We start from the raw sequence: 19,944 nt of genomic DNA, 5'->3' as shown, positions 1-19,944 counted from the left end.
CTGTATTGAAATACTATATGTTTTGAATCCCCTGAACTTTCTCGAATATTCTTATATAACACTACAGGGGATGGCAACTCGGTATATAGACAATATTTTTAATCCATTTTTATTACTTAAACTTTTTAAAATATAATAGAATTACGTAGAAAATTAAATGCGCACCAAATGAACGCCAAAAAATCTATGTGTAATAGAGCGCAATATTAGTAGTACCTTATAAATTCACATGCGTTATTTGAGAAAAAGGAAACAGCATAAATTACTACTTCCGTTCAACGTAAATTTCTCTAAATCTGACAGAGGGCAGAAAAGTAGACCTTTTACTTATATGTGAAATTTCGTTCAACTATCTGAAACAGTAATCAAATTATAGGCTTTTGAAAAAATGAAAGTAGAATAAGTTCCACTTCCGGTAACCGGAAATCGCTTAAAAGTTAATACAAAACTGCAAATTGGATGATATTATACTTTTATATGAAATTTCATCAACCTAGCTGTAACGGTACTCAAGTCATCGTGTTTAAACACACACACACACAAACGCACACACACAAACACACACAGACATCCGACGACACACACACACAGACATACGGACACACACACACATACACAGACGGACAAGATTGCAAAACTATGTTTTTCCGACTTAGGGAGGTGTAAATCGTCGAGATTTGCAAAAATCTCGATTTTCGTTTCCACGAATACAATACTTTCTCTATAGGTCTACTTCGTATACGAGAAAGTAAAAAAAAAAACAACCTAAACTTGATACTGCAGATATATATGGAAAGATAAAATGAGGGGGTAGATTAAACAAAAATCAGTAATAAAGAATCGACAAACTTACATATAAATTGAAATATGAAATAAATCGGGAGTGATCTCCCCTAAACTTTCTCGAATATTCTTATATGAAACAACAGGGGATGGCAACTCGGGATATAGACATGATTTTTAAGCCATTTTCAATACTTAAACTTTTTAAAATAGCATAAAATCTCGTAGAAAAAATAGTTGCACACCAAGTGAACGCCAAATAAAATGTGCATAATAGTGCGGAATATTATTAGTACTTTATAAAATCACATGCGTTTTTTGAGAAATCGGAAATATCGAAAATTACTACGTCCGGTCAACGAAGTTACTTAAAATTTGACAGAAGACTTAGAATTATATCTCTTACTTACACGTGGAATTTCATTTATCTATGTGAGATAGTACTCAAGTTATAGGCTTTTGAAAAATTCGAAGAAGAAAAATTCCACTTCCGGTTATCGGAAATCGCTCAAAAATGTAAAGGTTCTACTATTTGGATCTAATACTTATATGTGTAATTTAATCAACCTAGCACTAACGGTACTCAAGTTATCGTGTTTACAGGCACACACACACATACATACACACACACAGACATACGGACAAGATTGCAAAATTATGTTTTTCCGACTCAGGGAGCTGTAAAACGTCGAGATTTGCAAAAATCTCGATTTTTTTGCACGATTACAAGACTTTCTCTATAGGCCAACTTCGTATATACGAGAAAGTAAACATGGCAATACACTTGGATGTCGTTGCATAATTATATCAATGCAATATTTGTAGGAATATTTTTTAAAATTTATTTACGAGGGGAGCCAGCTGTATTTTCTTTTTAAACACAAGCAACACAAATGTTGACAAAAACAAAATCAGAGCCAGAAATATATTTATAATCCTAGTTTATTAACAAACATTAAGCTGTAGCAACGATTAAAATGTGAAATATATTTTTCATATTCAAAAGATCGTGATAACTAAAATTCAAATTTGGATAATTTACATTTTATGTCATGTTTATACCTAAAGTATAAAAAATGAACCCCTAAGTAACTTTTTTTTTACCAATGACAAATTAATTTTCACAATAAATAAAATATAATTTTTTTGCATTTTTTATATTGCTATAAAATTGTTAATGGATTTCCATAAAACTTCAAACCTCAGTCTGTTGTCTATATTAGGATCACGGACGATGTAATTTCATCTCTGCGTATTTCATAGAGCTTACACTTGTTGTTATAGGGCCCCATGCAATTCCTTTACAAGAATCATCGGCATGCCAATCCCCAGTTAGTTTTACCAAAAAGCAATTTTTATACCACCAACCACCCGTACAGTTTACGGAACAGTTAACCAAATCCGAATTATCGTTGTCCTTATCAAATGTGGTAAAGGGCATTCCATTGTGGTAGTTAAAATAGTCTCTAATGTCGCCTGTCTTGAATGACAAGTTCATCCTATACAAATCAGCTTCATTTCCCACCGTCACATTGCTGTAAACCATGGAGTAGGATTTACCTTCAAATTGCATGTCAACACACAGTTCATTGTAGCCCTTTGAAAATTTTAAAGAATATTTCAAATGAATTTATATTTAATTTTTTTTTTAAATCGGAAAGGGAAATCAGACAGCTTATATTATTGTATATTTTATTTAGTCAAAATGTCTAGATTTTAAGCAATACATAGAACGTTAAAATGGAAATAGAATGTATTTGATAGATCATGACAATATGCCTGGTTTTAAAATAATTTTTCCAGTTGTATTCTTTTAGGTATGTATATAGTTGAAATAAAACATGTATAATTAATGTTAATCTAAGTCACAAACATATTTTTGAAAAAGACAACTCATTATCATTAATTGTCAAAAATCAAAGTTTCCTTTTTACAAATCACACAAAATAAACGTCAATAATTTAAATTATTAATTGCAATTTTCTACAACACTTACTATACTGCATTGACAGATAAGTTCGTTTGATTAATCTACTGCTTTGTTTAAAAGTATATACCTTAATCATAAAATAGGCATCCAAGAATGAGTATAATGTATAAAATACAATTAGAGTAAATTAAAAAAAAAACCTGACAAACTTTGTGAGTGAGGTATGAGATCCAGTCATTTCCAAGCCAAAAATCGCCATCAAAAGATCCAAATCCATTTTTATAATCGACCCAGTTTCTAGCAAAATTTACATCTCCTTTGACACGCGAAGAATAGTTAAATAAATTTACACATATAAATAAAATTTAACATAGTTAAAGCTCGTACCAGTACGACAATTCCCTTTTCCCCATCTGGTTTCACATCACATAAGGCTAGTTTTTTCCTCATTAAGTGGGTAGTCCATTGATCCTCATTAGCCCAGTTTTCATTCCTAACACACTAGATAAATGAGAATTAATTACATAGTAGTAACATATTAAAATATTTTTAAACACTGGTTTCAGTGAATTATTCTAAATTAATTTTTAAGCCAGGCTGTAGTTTAAAACTGGTAATCGGATCGTCGACTATTACTCTAAAACAACCTAGACTTTGTATATTTAAAGGAACAGGTTTGTAATTGTATCAGTAAATTATCAGTAGCGTATGCAGGGTGGAAGCAGAGTGGGCGGCGGATAGCTTTGCACAAATTATAAGGATAGTGACGCCTTTTTCAGAGGGTTATTCTAATAGACTATTAATTGTGTTTTAATATCATTTTTGTCCAGCTACATGGCGCTTTTAAAAATACCAATTACGTTTTTAATTAAAATTTTTATCTCCCATGTTTAATAGCTTGACATTTATTATAATGATAATACACTTTATTTATAATAGTAGACGATTGATTTTTAAACAAATGAAATAGCAAATAATAGTTTTGGAATTAAAACAATAAATGTTCATATAATAGAATTGTTTTACTAGGTTATAAAAGATGGTCACGTTTTTTGAGTGAATTTTTTGTGCTATTTTATGTATTTTGTTCTTGAAAAAATAGCTAAAAACTAATATATTGCTAGTGTTAGGGCTGTGAGGATTTCACCTTTAATATCACAACCAAACACCTGTGATAATATTCACCATCGATGTACTTTCTCTAATTTGTCATCACTAATTCAAGAACAGGATTGAACGAATTTGGCAAAGTACCATGCACATTATTAATTCATGTTTATTTAAACTCTTAAATAGCATCAACGAATAGACGATATAAATAGTCCGACTAGACATTCACTTTCGCATCAAAGCTTAGAATGAAATCCCTCAATAGCAAAACCGTTTCTACATAACACACACACACACTAGCAAACACACACACACACACACATTATATATATATATATATATATATATATATATATATATATATATATATATATATATATATATATATATAACTGACTTTGACAGATTGCGGCTTTATACTTCATTACTTTTTAAAAAGATATATACTTGCATATGCGATTATATATATATATATATATATATATATATATATATATATATATAAGCATATTTCTACATATAGGCCTACTTATCAGCACATCTAAATTCAGCAAGAAAAAAAGTTCACGTATTTTACGGTATAATGTAGATATCACTCAAATCAAATCAGCCCAAGACATTTTTGTTTACTGTACATTATTTTGTTTTAAAGTAAATTAACTTAAGTCGTATTGTCGACGCATCGAGAGACAGATAGTTGGAACCTTTTTAACGTTCCATTAAAATCAAAAAAAAATTCAAATGAAGTATTAACTATTGTTACAAGTAATTAGATGTTAAGGTAAAATATTCTATTTTGTTATCAGCTAGCAGATCGAGCACTACTCTGTAATGTGCCGAAGCGAGAAGAAATAAAGTACTAAACCGTGAGTTCTATAGTGAACTGAATAAAATGAAAGCAAGTCTTAACAGCGACAACAATAAGTAAATACTTACCACGAACGGTGGTGGTGGTCTAACTTTGCTTCTGTCTAAGAATAGTTCTAAACTTTTCAGATTGGGTGTTTGGATATCAGAAGAAATTCTTTTATCTAAAAACAGTCATGTTTAGATAATTTTGTTTACTCATATATAATTTTGTTTACTTATATATATATATATATATATATATATATATATATATATATATATACATATACATATATATATATATATATATATATATATATATATATATATATATATATATATATATATATATATTTATATATATATATATATATATATATATATATATATATATATATATATATATATATATATATATATATATATACATAAAATTATATATATATAATTATATATATAAAGATATAGATATATATTTTCCTTAGATCTACATTTATTACAAGTGGAGTTAGTTACAACGGTTGTAATAAAATCATACTGTCCCACATCATCTTTCTGATCTACTTAGTATATAGAAGTAATAATAACTTCTGCACTAGTCGTAGGCTATTATAGGTTGGGTAATTGAAATCAAACCAGACCCTATGATGCTGAACATATCCATAGCGATGAAATTAATTTCATTAAACACTATTTTTATGGAGGCTAGAAAAGGCATACAACGTCACTAACATTTTCTTATTATGAAAAGACTGCATATATTAAACATTATGTTGCAAAATTTTTGAAAAAATTTCACAAGGATTTCAAAAGTAAAAACGAATATTTAAAAGACACGTTGAGAAAGTTAAATAAAAAGTAGTTTACTATAGACTATGGCTTACCTTCATCATTGTTTGTTTCCGCACATAGTGGTCTTTGAAATAAGAGTAAAACAAAGGTGCACAGAACACACGTGAAGTACATCGTTGTTCTAAACAGCTTGTCGAAATTGAGTAGGACTGATAGTCAACTTGATCTGATAGGATGAGGATTTTTATATCATTTTTATTTACTAGTTTTCTAATCGTGCAGCAGATTGTGAAGTGGTTTGTTTATTGTCTAATATACATTTAATGTATATTGAGTTATATATATATATGCTACGGTTAAAGCCCGAAGTGCGGCTAAAACCCGCATTGACCGGCTAATGTGCGCATTGGCCGGCTCTTTTGGCCAAGGCCCGAAGAACTTAGCACTAAGAGCGTATTTCGTACAGTAGCCGGCCAATGCACGCATTGGCCGGGACGTACTGGCCAAAGTCCGAAACGCTTAAACTTAACAGCATGTTTTGCACATTGGCCGGCCAATGCGCGCACTGGCCGGGATGTCCTGGCCAAAGTAATATCTAGCCTAAGTTATGATCGCGTTTTCATTATTCTGGGTGCGATTTCATTGTGAGTAACGTATTATTTGGCTTTTGTTTGTATAGCATTCTATATGCAATGCGACATGGACCAAAAGGACCGTCAGATCAAAGACGGACATACCAGATGGCTGCCAAAATAAATAATCCTAATCCTAATGGAAAAGATTTTGTAAATCAAGTTATTTCTGAGCTAAAGAACATGTGGCATGAACTTAAACTATTTCACAGAAAACCAAGGCATAGCCAAAGCCAATGTTCAGTCGAACGTGCCAACTAAGATGTTTAAAACATGATGATGACAAGGATGCAGACAAAGTAATCAGCTTATTGGTCTTAAATTCATTCGATTTATGAAAAACCGTAATTTTCATCAACGAATCAAACAATCGCCATACGAAACCTTGTTTGGGTGCAAAGCAAAAGTGGGAATTAGCACTTCAAAATCCATGTTAGTTTCCATATATGGCTACAACTGTAAGTGACAGATTCCTGCATGATGACAATCATCAAAGAACAAAATCAAAGGCAGTCGGCGTCACCGACCACGTGCAACAAGACGGAACGTTCAAAGGACTTTGCAGCGTTCCTTGTAAGTTGAACAATAGTGTCCAAGCGACTTCAGATGGCGTGGGCGTAAGAAACCATATTTCCCCAACAAAAGGGAAAACCAAATAAAGCAGACCCATCACCGCGCCTTGACTGGACTGCATGATAAATACCGACACTGCGGATTACTTGACTGTTTAACACTACGTTTGCTTGATTGTCGAGTGATGTCTGCCAAAATCGGTAAGTTTTAATTCTTTAATTATTATAATACAGACAGTGATGATTTTTTTTCACTTTAGTATCAGCCTGTCTGTAATTTTCTTTTTTTTTTTTACCTTTTCGTATATTAGGTATAGAGAAATTATTGCAATCGTGCAAAAAAAAAAATCGACATTTTCGCAACTCTCCCTGAGTCGGAAAAACATAGTTTTGCAATATTGTCCGTATGTCTCTCTGTGTGTATGTGTGTGTATGTATGTGTGTGTGTGTGTGTGAACACGATAACTTGAGTACCGTTACAGTTACGTAGACGAAATTTCATAATAAAGTATTATATCAAATTTGTAGATTGTATGAAATTTCACGTATAAGTAAAATATCTAATTCTCTGCCTTCTGTTAAATTTTGAGTCATTTCCGTTGACCGGAAGTAGTAATTTACACATTTTATTTGGCGTTCACCTAGTGCGCAATTCTTTTTCTACGCTATTCTATTATATTTTTAAAAGTTTACGTAATTAAAAATGGATTAACAATAATGCCTATATCCCGAGTTGCCATCCCCCGTAGTGTTATATAAGATCACTCCCGGTTTATATAACATGTAATGCTCTTGCAAATATTAATAGATACATTATAATAAAGACTATAATTTATTGAAATGGTAATCCGTTAAATCTCTTATTGTTGAATGTGTGTCTTGGTACATACTAAGTATTTATTTAATTGATTTTGTTGTTGTATCCGAATTTCCCATGCAGCAGTATTCCATTTTATTGGTCTTCCCATGGCTTCTTCTTCCGAGACAACCACGCTGGTTGAAGGTGGCGCTCATGCAAATATCGAACCAACGTTTGATATGAAAACTATGTTTTTAGACCATTTGACTACTGTACTACATGGAAAACCAAACAATAGCTTTATTCTAAACAAAGACAAAAACATTGCTATTATAGAAGACGTTAAACAGGCTAAAGCAAAGCAGACAAAAAAAAGACTGTTGACTATCGTCGACTAAATAAATATGATGTTATTGAAGTTGACGGTGAAGAAAAACTTATTGTACCACTAAAAGAAGACAATGGTGCTATTTTGTACTACGTGCACTCAGAAGAGTTGTTCGACTTGATCAATGAAACTCACTTGAAAATGGAGGTCGCACACGGATTGAAAAAGAGCTGAAGAGAAAATTAAAAAATATCACCAAAGAAATTATTACTATGTATCTTCGGTTGTGCAAGCCTTGTCAGACAAAATTGTCTAATCCCAAGAAGGGTCTTGTTTCCAAACCTTTGATATTTAAAGAATTTAACTCAAGATGCCAAGTGGATCTTTTTGATATGCAATGTAACCCAGACGGCAAATACAAATTTATACTCAGTTACCAGGATAATTTAACAAAGTTCATATTGTTGCGAGCTTTGGAAACCAAAAGAGCAGAAGAAGTTGCGAACCAGCTCTGGATATCTTCACGACTATTGGTGCCCCAAGTGTGCTTCAATCAGATAATGGAAGAGAATTTGTTAATCAATTTAGTTCTGAACTAAAGAACATGTGGCCTGAACTTAAACTAGTTCGCGGAAAACCAAGGCATAGCCAAAGCCAAGGTTCAGTCGAACGTGCCAACCAAGATGTTCAAAACATGATGTTGACACGGATGCAAACAAATGAATTAGCTCATTAGGCTGAGAGTCTCAAATTCATTAAATTTATGAAAAATCGTTCTTTTTATCAAGGAATCCAACAATCGCCATACAAATCCTTGTTTGGATGCAAAGCAAAAGTGGGACTTAGCACTTCAAATCTACAAAGAGAGGCTCTCGATAAAATAGTTACTGAGGAAGATCTTGAAAACATTGAACAAGAAATGGAGGTTGCCATAAATGCAACGACATCCTCAGCTAACACATCTGCCGCCGTGGCGGAACGTCCAGACCAGTTGCGTGACAATAATGTGGCCAACAGATTCTGTATAGTTTGTGAAAAACATTGTAGTGCAGTTCATTCTTGTGGATCCTGTGGCAACGATGTCCATGCTATTTGTGGAATACCCAATGAAGCAGACGAAGGATACGGAGGAAATATTACCTGCAGATTGTGTCACAACAAACAAGACATCATGGAACACAGGTCAGCAGCTCATACTAGCTTGCAAACTCAAGGTGCTAAGATGCTTAAAACATCAAATACAAAATTTAAAGATGCTGACAATGTACGCATCCGTGTTCCAGATGTTGACAGAGGTCGCGGTGATCCCCGAAGCGAGATTGCAGTTGTCATGAGGGTCGAGGGCGGTTTCTATAAATTAGGAACGGAACATGGTATGCTAGAAGTGAGTTTTCAATTCTTCACGAAAAACTGCTCTTATTGTCGCATCTTCACAATCATTGACTGGGGGCCGAGACTACACTCGCTGAAATTGCACAACCAAGTACACAACAAATCGTTGCAAGTTTAAAAATAACAAGCTACTATGTAATTCTAAATGCCATAAAAGTTCAACTTGTTGTAACAAATGATAATATTGATTGATTGAGACTATAGTACAATAAAAAAATATAATGTTTCTGTCATTTACTTTAATTAATAATAAATAAAGACTTAATTTCATGATCCTTACGGCATAAAAAAAACACCAAAATCTGCTCATGATTTTCTAATGCGGACTTTGGCCGGTCATCCCTAGCCAGATGATCCATCCATCCATCCATCCATCCATCCATCCATCCATCCATCCATCCATCCACCCATCCATCCATCCATCCATCCATCCATCCATCCATCCATCCATCCATCCATCCATCCATCCATCCATCCATCCATCCATCCATCCATCCATCCATCCATCCATCCATCCATCCATCCATCCATCCATCCATCCATCCATCCATCCATCCATCCATCCATCCATCCATCCATCCATCCATCCATCCATCCATCCATCCATCCATCCATCCATCCATCCATCCATCCATCCATCCATCCATCCATCCATCCATCCATCCATCCGTCCATCCGTCCATCCGTCCATCCGTCCATCCGTCCATCCGTCCATCCGTCCATCCGTCCATCCGTCCATCCGTCCATCCGTCCATCCGTCCATCCGTCCATCCGTCCATCCGTCCATCCGTCCACCGTCCATCCGTCCGTCCGTCCGTCCGTCCGTCCGTCCATCCATCCATCCATCCATCCATCCATCCATCCATCCATCCATCCATCCATCCATCCATCCATCCATCCATCCATCCATCCATCCATCCATCCATCCATCCATCCATCCATCCATCCATCCATCCATCCATCCATCCATCCATCCATCCATCCATCCATCCATCCATCCATCCATCCATCCATCCATCCATCCATCCATCCATCCATCCATCCATCCATCTATCCATCCATCCAACAACACATTTTCTATTGTTTCATAATTTTTAATCTTATTGAAGGAATTGCATTAAATATTTAAACACCAATCATATGTCTACCTCATGATAAAGAAGACCAGTTTTTATTTTACTTTAGGTTTACTTGATGTAGTTGCATCTCTGCGTATTCCAGATGTTCAATATTACCATTCATAGAGGACCACCGAATTCCATTACAATCATTAATACGTGTCCAATCTCCAGTGACTTTGATGTAAGTGCAAGATTTATACCACCAGCCGCCAACACATCTTTCAGCACAGTGACGTTTTGAAATATCATTGTCTCTATCAAATGTGGAAAAGGCCATTCCGTTGTTGTAAGTGAACAGATCTTGAGGGTCGTCAGTCTTGTTGTTAAAATGTAGCCTGTACAAATCTGCTTCGGTGCCCACTTTGAAATCACGGTACACCTTGTACATGGATTTTCCTTTATATTTAAAGTGACACCTTAGTTCACTATAGCCCTGCAGAAATATAAAAAAAATATTTTGAAAAATTGTTTTAATAATTTTTAACCCTCATGTGAATAAGACAGTTTTACATTATCACGAACTGTGTTACGGATTTTAACTAACAGCACTTTGATCAGTAATATGACCTTGTCTTTTTCTTATAAATGATCTAAATGAAACAGCAATTAAGTTCCACTTCATGTTACCAGAAATTGCTGAAAACTTGATGCAGAGCTCCAAATTTGATATAATACTTATATGTGACGTTTCGTAAACCTAGCTGTATCGGTATTCAATATATCTTGTTCATAAAAACACACACACCAACATACAGACAAGATTGCAAAATTAAGTTTTTCGACTCAGGGAGGTCTAAAACGACAAGTTTAGCGAAAATCTCAATTTCGATTTTTTTTCATGATTACAATACTTCGTCTATACTCTGTATATACAAGTAAGTAAAAAGGATTTAGTCTGTTAAATTCTTTTTGTAACAGATCAAACACGAAAGAGGCCAGAGTGCTGTTTATAATTTAAAATTTACTATGACACTTTACACAAAAGCATTGAAGGAATACGGTTTGATCTTAATTCTCTATTGTTGCATTTTGTGGATTTCTTTGCATATAACAGACAGTTTTATAGTGAGGTTTTTTAAAATAAAAATTACTTAAAATGTAAATGGTTTATTTATTGTATTCTCGATACAACTATATTAAGGCAAATCATATGCAAGTTAACTGAAATGTTAACGAACATTGTGTGTAAGGTATGAAATCCAGTCATTTCCAATCCAAAAATCGCCATCAAATGATCCAAAGCCAATTTTATAATCGACCCAGCCCCTTGAAAAATTCACACCTCCTTTAACACGCCTCTGAAAATAATTGAACAAGAAAAAGCAACAACAGGGAATCGTTAAATACGTGTAGGAATATTTAAATGAAATTTAACACAATGAAAATACATACCAGTATGACAATCGGTTCTCCCGAATTCCTTTTGACGCCACATAAGACAATTTTGTTTCCACTTATTTCAGCAATCCATTGTTGTTGAACATCAGAGTTACTTCCCTTAACGCACTAGATAAGTTAATATTTAAACACTAGTATTTTTGTTCAAAACAATTTGAAAATAAGATCGTGTGCATGATGAGGATAATGCCAACAAAAAAATAACCATACGGCATAGGTATACACACACACACACACGCACACACACACACACAGAGACACACATCACACACACGCACAAACGCACGCTCGCACGCACGAACGCACGCACGCTCGCTCGCACGCACGCACGCACGAACAAACGCACGCACGCACGCACGCACGCACACACACACACACACACACACACACACACACACACACACACACACACACACACACACACACACACACACATATATATATATATATATATATATATATATATATATATATATATATATATATATATATATATATATATATACTAGCCGTGCCGGCCAGGCCCTGCACTGGCATCTCTGAAAAAACGGACCTGTAAAGGACCATAACTTGTGTGTTGAGTAATCAGCATTTACCCGGCATTTCCCCCCCTAACCACAACCAACCAAAACACACAAAAACGCAAACATAACACTAACACAAAAAAACACAAAAGAAAACAGAAAACCAAACGCAAAGACAAACCCAACCAGAAACACAAAGAAAACACAAACACTAACGCAAACAAAAAAGCAAACAAAAGCAAATCCAAACGCAAACACAAACCCAACCACAACCAAACAAAACCAAAACACAAAAAAAAGCGCAAACATAACACAAACACAAATTCAAACACAAACGAAAACAAAAAAGCAAACACAAACACAACCAAAAACACAAAGAAAACACAAACGCAAAGAAAAATCAAACGAAAACACAAATGCAAAGAAAAAAAGCAAACGAAAACAAACCTAAACCCAAATCCAAACGCAAACACAACCACAAAAGCAAACCCAAACTCAAACACAAAGAAAACACAAACGCAAAGATAAACATAAAGTGTCCACAGTCTAGTCGCCAAATCGCATCATGGCGACGTGCGGCGTAACCGCCTGATTCAACTTAGTAAACGACTATAGTAACCAACTTATTCATAGTCTTTTGAACTCACTTACGCGAACGTAGGTACCATAGCGAACACGGGAAGGCCCGGGGCGCCAAATAGCACCCTGTCGGGGTGCCGGAGGACACGCGGATTTGATTCACTTAAAGACTATATTAACCTTTCTTATCCATATTCTATCGCACTGTTTAAAACGACGTAATGCACCATAGCGCTCACATAATAGCTCAGGGCGCCAAATCAAATCGTGCAGGGGCGCCGGCGGACGCGCCTGTTTCAATTGAGACGTAAAACAGGTCAGTAATTTTTCAAATGTTTATTCTTATTCAAGCGCGTTAAAAAATATATATCGTTTAATAAGGTCACGGTCAGTCGCGGTCAGTTTTCTATCACTTTAAACGCGATGTTTGAGATGTTTATATTATCCCCTTTAGATTGAGCTTGAATATCGCTTTAAAAAGAACATAAAGTTAATATTCTTGACTAATTCTTTTAATGTTTAAAATTTAGCAAGAAAAAAGTTCAGTTTTTAGCCTAAAATATACATTTCGGAGAATCTGGTAGTTTTCCAGGTTCTTGGGGTACCAGAGCTATCTCCTTACCAAAAAACTCGAGTAGGTTTCTAGTTCTCAAATGTTTATTCTTATTCAAGCGGATTAAAAAAAAAGTATCGTTTAATAAGATCACTTTAAACGCGATTTTTGAGATATTTTACATTATTAGATTGAGCTTGAATATCGCTTTAAAAAGAACATTACTTAAACTTTCCAAACAACACCAAGTTTATTGCGCTTTACTTTTCCACGTAATTAATACTTACACTGAAATGTGTTGGTGTAACATTAGAAGAGTCCATATTTGTAGTTGGGTCTAAGAGAAGATCCAAACTTTTCAGTTTTGGTTTACTAATATCTGGAAAAAAGCTGCTAAAATTGATTTAAGTAAAAGTAGCATAAGTATTCAACGCTCAACAGCACATTAGCAACAGCCAAAACTAACACTAAACAACAGCCTCACCCCAACCATTGCGACTCTTTTAGCCTGACTCTGACTCTGACCCTGACCCTGACAATCAAATTCAACAACAACCAACGCCACAACAACAACAACAACAACCACAAGCACAACCTCTACCTCTACCTCTACTTCAACTACAACCACAACAACAACCACAACCTCAACCTCTACCTAAATCACAACCCCAACCAAAATCATAACTACAACCACTACTACAATTACAACCTCAGCCTAACCTTAACCTTAACTACAACCTAAAATTCAACCTAAGCTTCAACCTTACCTCAACCTCAACCTCAACCTCTACCTCTAACTCAACTACAACCAAAATCACAACTACAACCACAACCACAACCAAAATCACAACCAAAATCACAATCACAAACACAACCACAACCACCACAACCTCTACCTCAACCTCAACCTCAACCACAACCACAACCGAAATCACAACCAAAATCACAATCCCAAACACAACCACAACAACCACAACCTCTACCTCAACCTCAAATTGAACCTCAACCATAACCACAACCACAAACACAAACACAACCTTAACCTCAACCACCATCTCAACCTCAACCTCAACCTCAACCAGAACCACAACCACAACCACAACCACACCCATAAACTCAACCTCAACCTCAACCTCACCCTCAACCTCAACCTCAACCTCAACCTCAACCTCAACCTCAACCTCAACCTCAACCTCAACCTCAACCTCAACCTCAACGTCAACCTCAACCTCAACCTCAACCTCAACCTTAACCACAAACTCACACTCAACCTTAACCTCAACTTCAACCACAACCACAACCACAACCACAACCTCAACCTCAACCTCAACCTCAACGTTAAAGTAAAAAGTTAGTTTTAAAAAGATACGTTGAAAATAAATTAAAGAAGTTTAGTATATACAATGTCTTACTTTTATCATTCTCTGCTCTGGCACATAGACAGGGTTGAAAGAAAAGCAAAACAATTGCACACAGTAAACGTATGAAGTCCATGTTGTTCTCAATCAGCTTGTCTAACTGGACTAGGTCTAACACTTGGTCTGAAAATATTGGAATTTAAATTTTTTATAAACCAATATTTTATTCGTGCAACAGCTTGTGAAGTAAATTTCTTGTTTGTCAAACAGGCAATAAGTGGAATGTTTTAATTAAAATTTATGATGAGTATTTTGGTTTATATATAACTTTGATAGTTATGGCATTTACGTGTCCTGAGTTGGTGCGCGGACCTTTGACCACAGGTGCTTTGACCATAGGGGGTTTGACCATAGGGGGTTTGACCACAGCGGAGCTTTGACCATAGGGGCTTTGACCATAGGGGGTTTGACCACTGCGGGCCTTTGACCATAGCGGTGCTTTGACCATAGGGGGTTTGATCATAGGGGGTTTGACCATAGGGGGTTTGACCACATGTGTTTTCTCAGCAGAGGGTCTTTGATCACAGGTGGTCTATCAACTGGTGTTTGATAACAAGCGCTGTGTCCGGCTTTGATCATAGGTGTGATACAATTAACACGATTTTATACATGTTTCCTGAGAGTACGTTAATAGAAATTAACATGTATTAAAAAAAAGCCAAGAATTATATTTTAGTCTCCACATAAAGGCTGGTGCTAGACCTCATAGGTTTATTTTTAATATAAATGAAACACAAATAATGCGACATATAACAAGTTTCACAAATAAATAATGTAGATGTACTTGAAAATGCATAGTCTTCGTTTCATTTCTCCAACAGCTCGTTTTGCCAAACCATAGCTAATGTTTCCTTCTTTTGAATGTTGAGGAATCAGCTCTCCTATAATCACAAGATTTTGTGCAACTATTGAAGCTTTGCACTTACAAGTGCGATTCTTCGTACACGGTACACCGCCAAACGCGTGACCCGTCCTGGCGTTCTCTGTGTAGCCAAAACTCGTGGCCACGATACAACAAAGTTCTTTTACTTTTTTTGACGTGCTATACTCTCCAAGATTCTCTATGGTTTTGACATAGAGTAGTTTAGATGACTTGTATTTATACATGATGATTTAACATATTATTACATCATGTCGAATATAATTTAGCAACTTTTAAAATAAATCCTTACCATATATGGACAGCATTGGACAAACCACCTGAGATCAAAGACCCTATGTGGACAAAACACCTATGATCAAAGCCGGACGCAGCGCCTGTGATCAAACACCAGTTGATAGACCACCTGTGATCAAGGACCCTCTGCTGAGAAAACACCTGTGGTCAAATCCCCTATGGTCAAACCCCCTATGATCAAACCCCCTATGGTCAAAGCACCGCTATGGTCAAAGCCCCGCTGTGGTCAAACCCCCTATGGTCAAAGCCCCTATGGTCAAAGCTCCGCTGTGGTCAAACCCCCTATGGTCAAACCCCCTATGGTCAAAGCACCTGTGGTCAAAGGTCCTAGGATCCCTGAGTTAGGGGTATTCACATATACTTTAAAAATGTGAATTTTCAAATATACATTGAGCGTGTGGTATTTCACATACACATTGACACTAAAAAACTATGATGGTGACATGAAATGTTATACCAGATGTGTGAACCTGAACAAAAATGTTCATCTAATGTTTGAAAGAGTGTGTATAAGGAGGATTTTTTACTGCGCATGTCTTGGCCACACAATATGACCTTTTTCATTGCAAGTTTAGATTGTTTTAAAGCTGCTAACCAGTTGGTGTTTAAGTTTTGGATTATTAGAAAACAAAAAGGTTAATTATTGATAATAATTAAATTTAAAAAAAAAATAATTTTCAATTAAAAAAAGCTAAAAGACAATAAAGTTAATGTTCTATAGGACAAGATATTCTTTGTTAGACGATATTTTTTCAATATGATAATTAATATACTGTTGGAAAAGTAAAGTGTATTATGAACTTTGAAAATAGGTGTCAGGAAATTAAGAAGATCTGTTCTGTTCTGGAAAACTTTAAGAAGAAAATTAATTAACCTTAAAAACCCGTAAACAAATTAAAACAAGGAGGTAAGACGATTTTATTTACGCTGGAAATAAGCAGTCAAATTGACAGCCTAATCTATTTTTGAATATCGACTAAACAACAACAATTGAAATTTTAAAAAAAAAGTACATTTGAGTTTATTTATGAAATTATAAATGAGCCAACTCAGTTGTTTTAATTGATGTTATTAACTTAAGACAGAATTTTAATTTCAAGCATATCCTAATAATTGTTTTTCTATTGATTTTTGGGAAAAGCTAATTGAAATTCTAAATTTGCTAATTTGAATATAAGGATGGCGATGTGGATGAGAATAAAGATGTGCATAAGGGTAAAGGGTAAAGGGTAAAGGGTAAAGGGTAAAGGGTAAAGGGTAAAGGGTAAAGGGTAAAGGGTAAAGGGTAAAGGGTAAAGGGTAAAGGGTAAAGGGTAAAGGGTAAAGGGTAAAGGGTAAAGGGTAAAGGGTAAAGGGTAAAGGGTAAAGGGTAAAGGGTAAAGGGTAAAGGGTAAAGGGTAAAGGGTAAAGGGTAAAGGGTAAAGGGTAAAGGGTAAAGGGTAAAGGGTAAAGGGTAAAGGGTAAAGGGTAAAGGGTAAAGGGTAAAGGGTAAAGGGTAAAGGGTAAAGGGTAAAGGGTAAAGGGTAAAGGGTAAAGGGTAAAGGGTAAAGGGTAAAGGGTAAAGGGTAAAGGGTAAAGGGTAAAGGGTAAAGGGTAAAGGGTAAAGGGTAAAGGGTAAAGGGTAAAGGGTAAAGGGTAAAGGGTAAAGGGTAAAGGGTAAAGGGTAAAGGGTAAAGGGTAAAGGGTAAAGGGTAAAGGGTAAAGGGTAAAGGGTAAAGGGTAAAGGGTAAAGGGTAAAGGGTAAAGGGTAAAGGGTAAAGGGTAAAGGGTAAAGGGTAAAGGGTAAAGGGTAAAGGGTAAAGGGTAAAGGGTAAAGGGTAAAGGGTAAAGGGTAAAGGGTAAAGGGTAAAGGGTAAAGGGTAAAGGGTAAAGGGTAAAGGGTAAAGGGTAAAGGGTAAAGGGTAAAGGGTAAAGGGTAAAGGGTAAAGGGTAAAGGGTAAAGGGTAAAGGGTAAAGGGTAAAGGGTAAAGGGTAAAGGGTAAAGGGTAAAGGGTGAAGGGTAAAGGGTGAAGGGTGAAGGGTAAAGGGTAAAGGGTAAAGGGTAAAGGGTAAAGGGTAAAGGGTAAAGGGTAAAGGGTAAAGGGTAAAGGGTGAAGGGTGAAGGGTAAAGGGTGAAGGGTGAAGGGTGAAGGGTGAAGGGTGAAGGGTGAAGGGTGAAGGGTGAAGGGTGAAGGGTGAAGGGTGAAGGGTGAAGGGTGAAGGGTGAAGGGTGAAGGGTGAAGGGTGAAGGGTGAAGGGTGAAGGGTGAAGGGTGAAGGGTGAAGGGTGAAGGGTGAAGGGTGAAGGGTGAAGGGTGAAGGGTGAAGGGTGAAGGGTGAAGGGTGAAGGGTGAAGGGTGAAGGGTGAAGGGTGAAGGGTGAAGGGTGAAGGGTGAAGGGTGAAGGGTGAAGGGTGAAGGGTGAAGGGTGAAGGGTGAAGGGTAAAGGGTAAAGGGTAAAGGGTAAAGGGTAAAGGGTAAAGGGTAAAGGGTAAAGGGTAAAGGGTAAAGGGTAAAGGGTAAAGGGTAAAGGGTAAAGGGTAAAGGGTAAAGGGTAAAGGGTAAAGGGTAAAGGGTAAAGGGTAAAGGGTAAAGGGTAAAGGGTAAAGGGTAAAGGGTAAAGGGTAAAGGGTAAAGGGTAAAGGGTAAAGGGTAAAGGGTAAAGGGTAAAGGGTAAAGGGTAAAGGGTAAAGGGTAAAGGGTAAAGGGTAAAGGGTAAAGGGTAAAGGGTAAAGGGTAAAGGGTAAAGGGTAAAGGGTAAAGGGTAAAGGGTAAAGGGTAAAGGGTAAAGGGTAAAGGGTAAAGGGTAAAGGGTAAAGGGTAAAGGGTAAAGGGTAAAGGGTAAAGGGTAAAGGGTAAAGGGTAAAGGGTAAAGGGTAAAGGGTAAAGGGTAAAGGGTAAAGGGTAAAGGGTAAAGGGTAAAGGGTAAAGGGTAAAGGGTAAAGGGTAAAGGGTAAAGGGTAAAGGGTAAAGGGTAAAGGGTAAAGGGTAAAGGGTAAAGGGTAAAGGGTAAAGGGTAAAGGGTAAAGGGTAAAGGGTAAAGGGTAAAGGGTAAAGGGTAAAGGGTAAAGGGTAAAAGGGTAAAGGGTAAAGGGTAAAGGGTAAAGGGTAAAGGGTAAAGGGTAAAGGGTAAAGGGTAAAAGGGTAATGGTAAAGGGTAAAGGGTGAGGGTGAAGGGTAAAGGGTAAAGGGTAAAGGGTAAAGGGTAAAGGGTAAAGGGTAAAGGGTAAAGGGTAAAGGTTAAGGTTAAGGTTAAGGTTAAGGTTAAGGTTAAGGTTAAGGTTAAGGTTAAGGTTAAGGTTAAAGTTAAGGTTAAGGTTAAGGTTAAGGTTAAGGTTAAGGTTAAGGTTAAGGTTAAGGTTAAGGTTAAGGTTAAGGTTAAGGTTAAGTTCCAGGTAGTTGTAGAATAGTGTTACGTGAAACGCAAGAATGTGACGTTTCAGTGTAGGAACGTTTTTGCCTTGAAAAAGTTTAAAGTAGTCTTGTTGTTGTTGAGGTTGTGTATGTGATAAACTCTCAAAATCGTTTTTCCATGTCGTTATATGTATTATTGGGAACAGGGCAATAGCCCCCCCCCCCCTCGCCAATAACCCGGGCATTTCTACCCCCGACATTAACCCCGGAGTAATTACCCCCTGTCAATTACCTCCCCCCCCTCCTAGTCAATTTCCCCTCGCGCTGTAGGACATTACCCCCCTCCCGGATAGGGTTAGAGTTAGGGTTAGGTCTAGCATTGGTTTTGGTTTTGTGTTAAGTTTTAGGCTGAGGAGAATGCTTAGGTTTTGTTCTTTTTCTTAAGGTTAGGATTAAGGTAATATATAGGTATAGAATTTGAGTTAGAGTTATGATTCTAACAGGAGGGGTGGGGAAATATTTGGGGGTGGGTAATTGACGCGGGGGGAGGGGGTAATGTCATTTAGCCGTATTATTATGTTGCAATAAATATTTAAATTAAATAACATCATCTTTTCATGTAATTTGTCAACGTTGATATCGTCCTGCTGGTCAGA

At 36.2% G+C, this 19,944-nt stretch overlaps 2 protein-coding genes and 1 long non-coding RNA gene across 5 annotated transcripts; all 3 read right to left on the bottom strand.

Annotated features, from left to right (window-relative positions):
• Positions 1 to 1,820: 1,820 nt before the first annotated feature.
• Positions 1,821 to 3,034, bottom strand: LOC131946168 (uncharacterized). Its single transcript, XR_009387667.1, has 2 exons — positions 2,923 to 3,034; positions 1,821 to 2,380 (listed from the first exon to the last, which is right to left on the bottom strand). It is a non-coding gene; the product is annotated as an uncharacterized LOC131946168 (long non-coding RNA).
• Positions 3,035 to 3,049: 15 nt separating this feature from the next.
• On the bottom strand, positions 3,050 to 5,672 carry LOC131946164 (uncharacterized). Its single transcript, XM_059306813.1, has 3 exons — positions 5,557 to 5,672; positions 4,760 to 4,854; positions 3,050 to 3,214 (listed from the first exon to the last, which is right to left on the bottom strand). Exons 1-3 carry the CDS (start codon positions 5,636 to 5,638, stop codon positions 3,050 to 3,052), a joined length of 342 nt encoding a protein of 113 aa, XP_059162796.1. The 5' UTR covers positions 5,639 to 5,672.
• A 4,654-nt stretch (positions 5,673 to 10,326) lies between these two features.
• Positions 10,327 to 14,884, bottom strand: LOC131946169 (fibrinogen-like protein A). Of its 3 annotated transcripts, XM_059306817.1 has the most exons (5): positions 14,775 to 14,884; positions 13,650 to 13,741; positions 11,701 to 11,814; positions 11,487 to 11,606; positions 10,327 to 10,741 (listed from the first exon to the last, which is right to left on the bottom strand). In XM_059306817.1, the coding sequence occupies exons 1-5, from the start codon at positions 14,854 to 14,856 to the stop codon at positions 10,364 to 10,366; spliced, it is 786 nt and encodes a 261-aa protein (XP_059162800.1). In that variant the 5' UTR covers positions 14,857 to 14,884; the 3' UTR covers positions 10,327 to 10,363. The 3 variants fall into 3 exon arrangements, with proteins under 3 accessions (XP_059162800.1, XP_059162802.1, XP_059162801.1); XM_059306819.1 differs by lacking the exon at positions 11,487 to 11,606; XM_059306818.1 differs by lacking the exon at positions 11,701 to 11,814.
• Positions 14,885 to 19,944: the final 5,060 nt, after the last annotated feature.

This window comes from Physella acuta, unplaced genomic scaffold (genome assembly GCF_028476545.2).
Source record: "Physella acuta isolate Inbredline_101_S28 unplaced genomic scaffold, ASM2847654v3 ptg000546l, whole genome shotgun sequence".
Classification (NCBI taxonomy): Eukaryota; Metazoa; Mollusca; class Gastropoda; family Physidae; genus Physella; species Physella acuta.
This window is presented reverse-complemented; position numbering and strand designations above follow the sequence as displayed.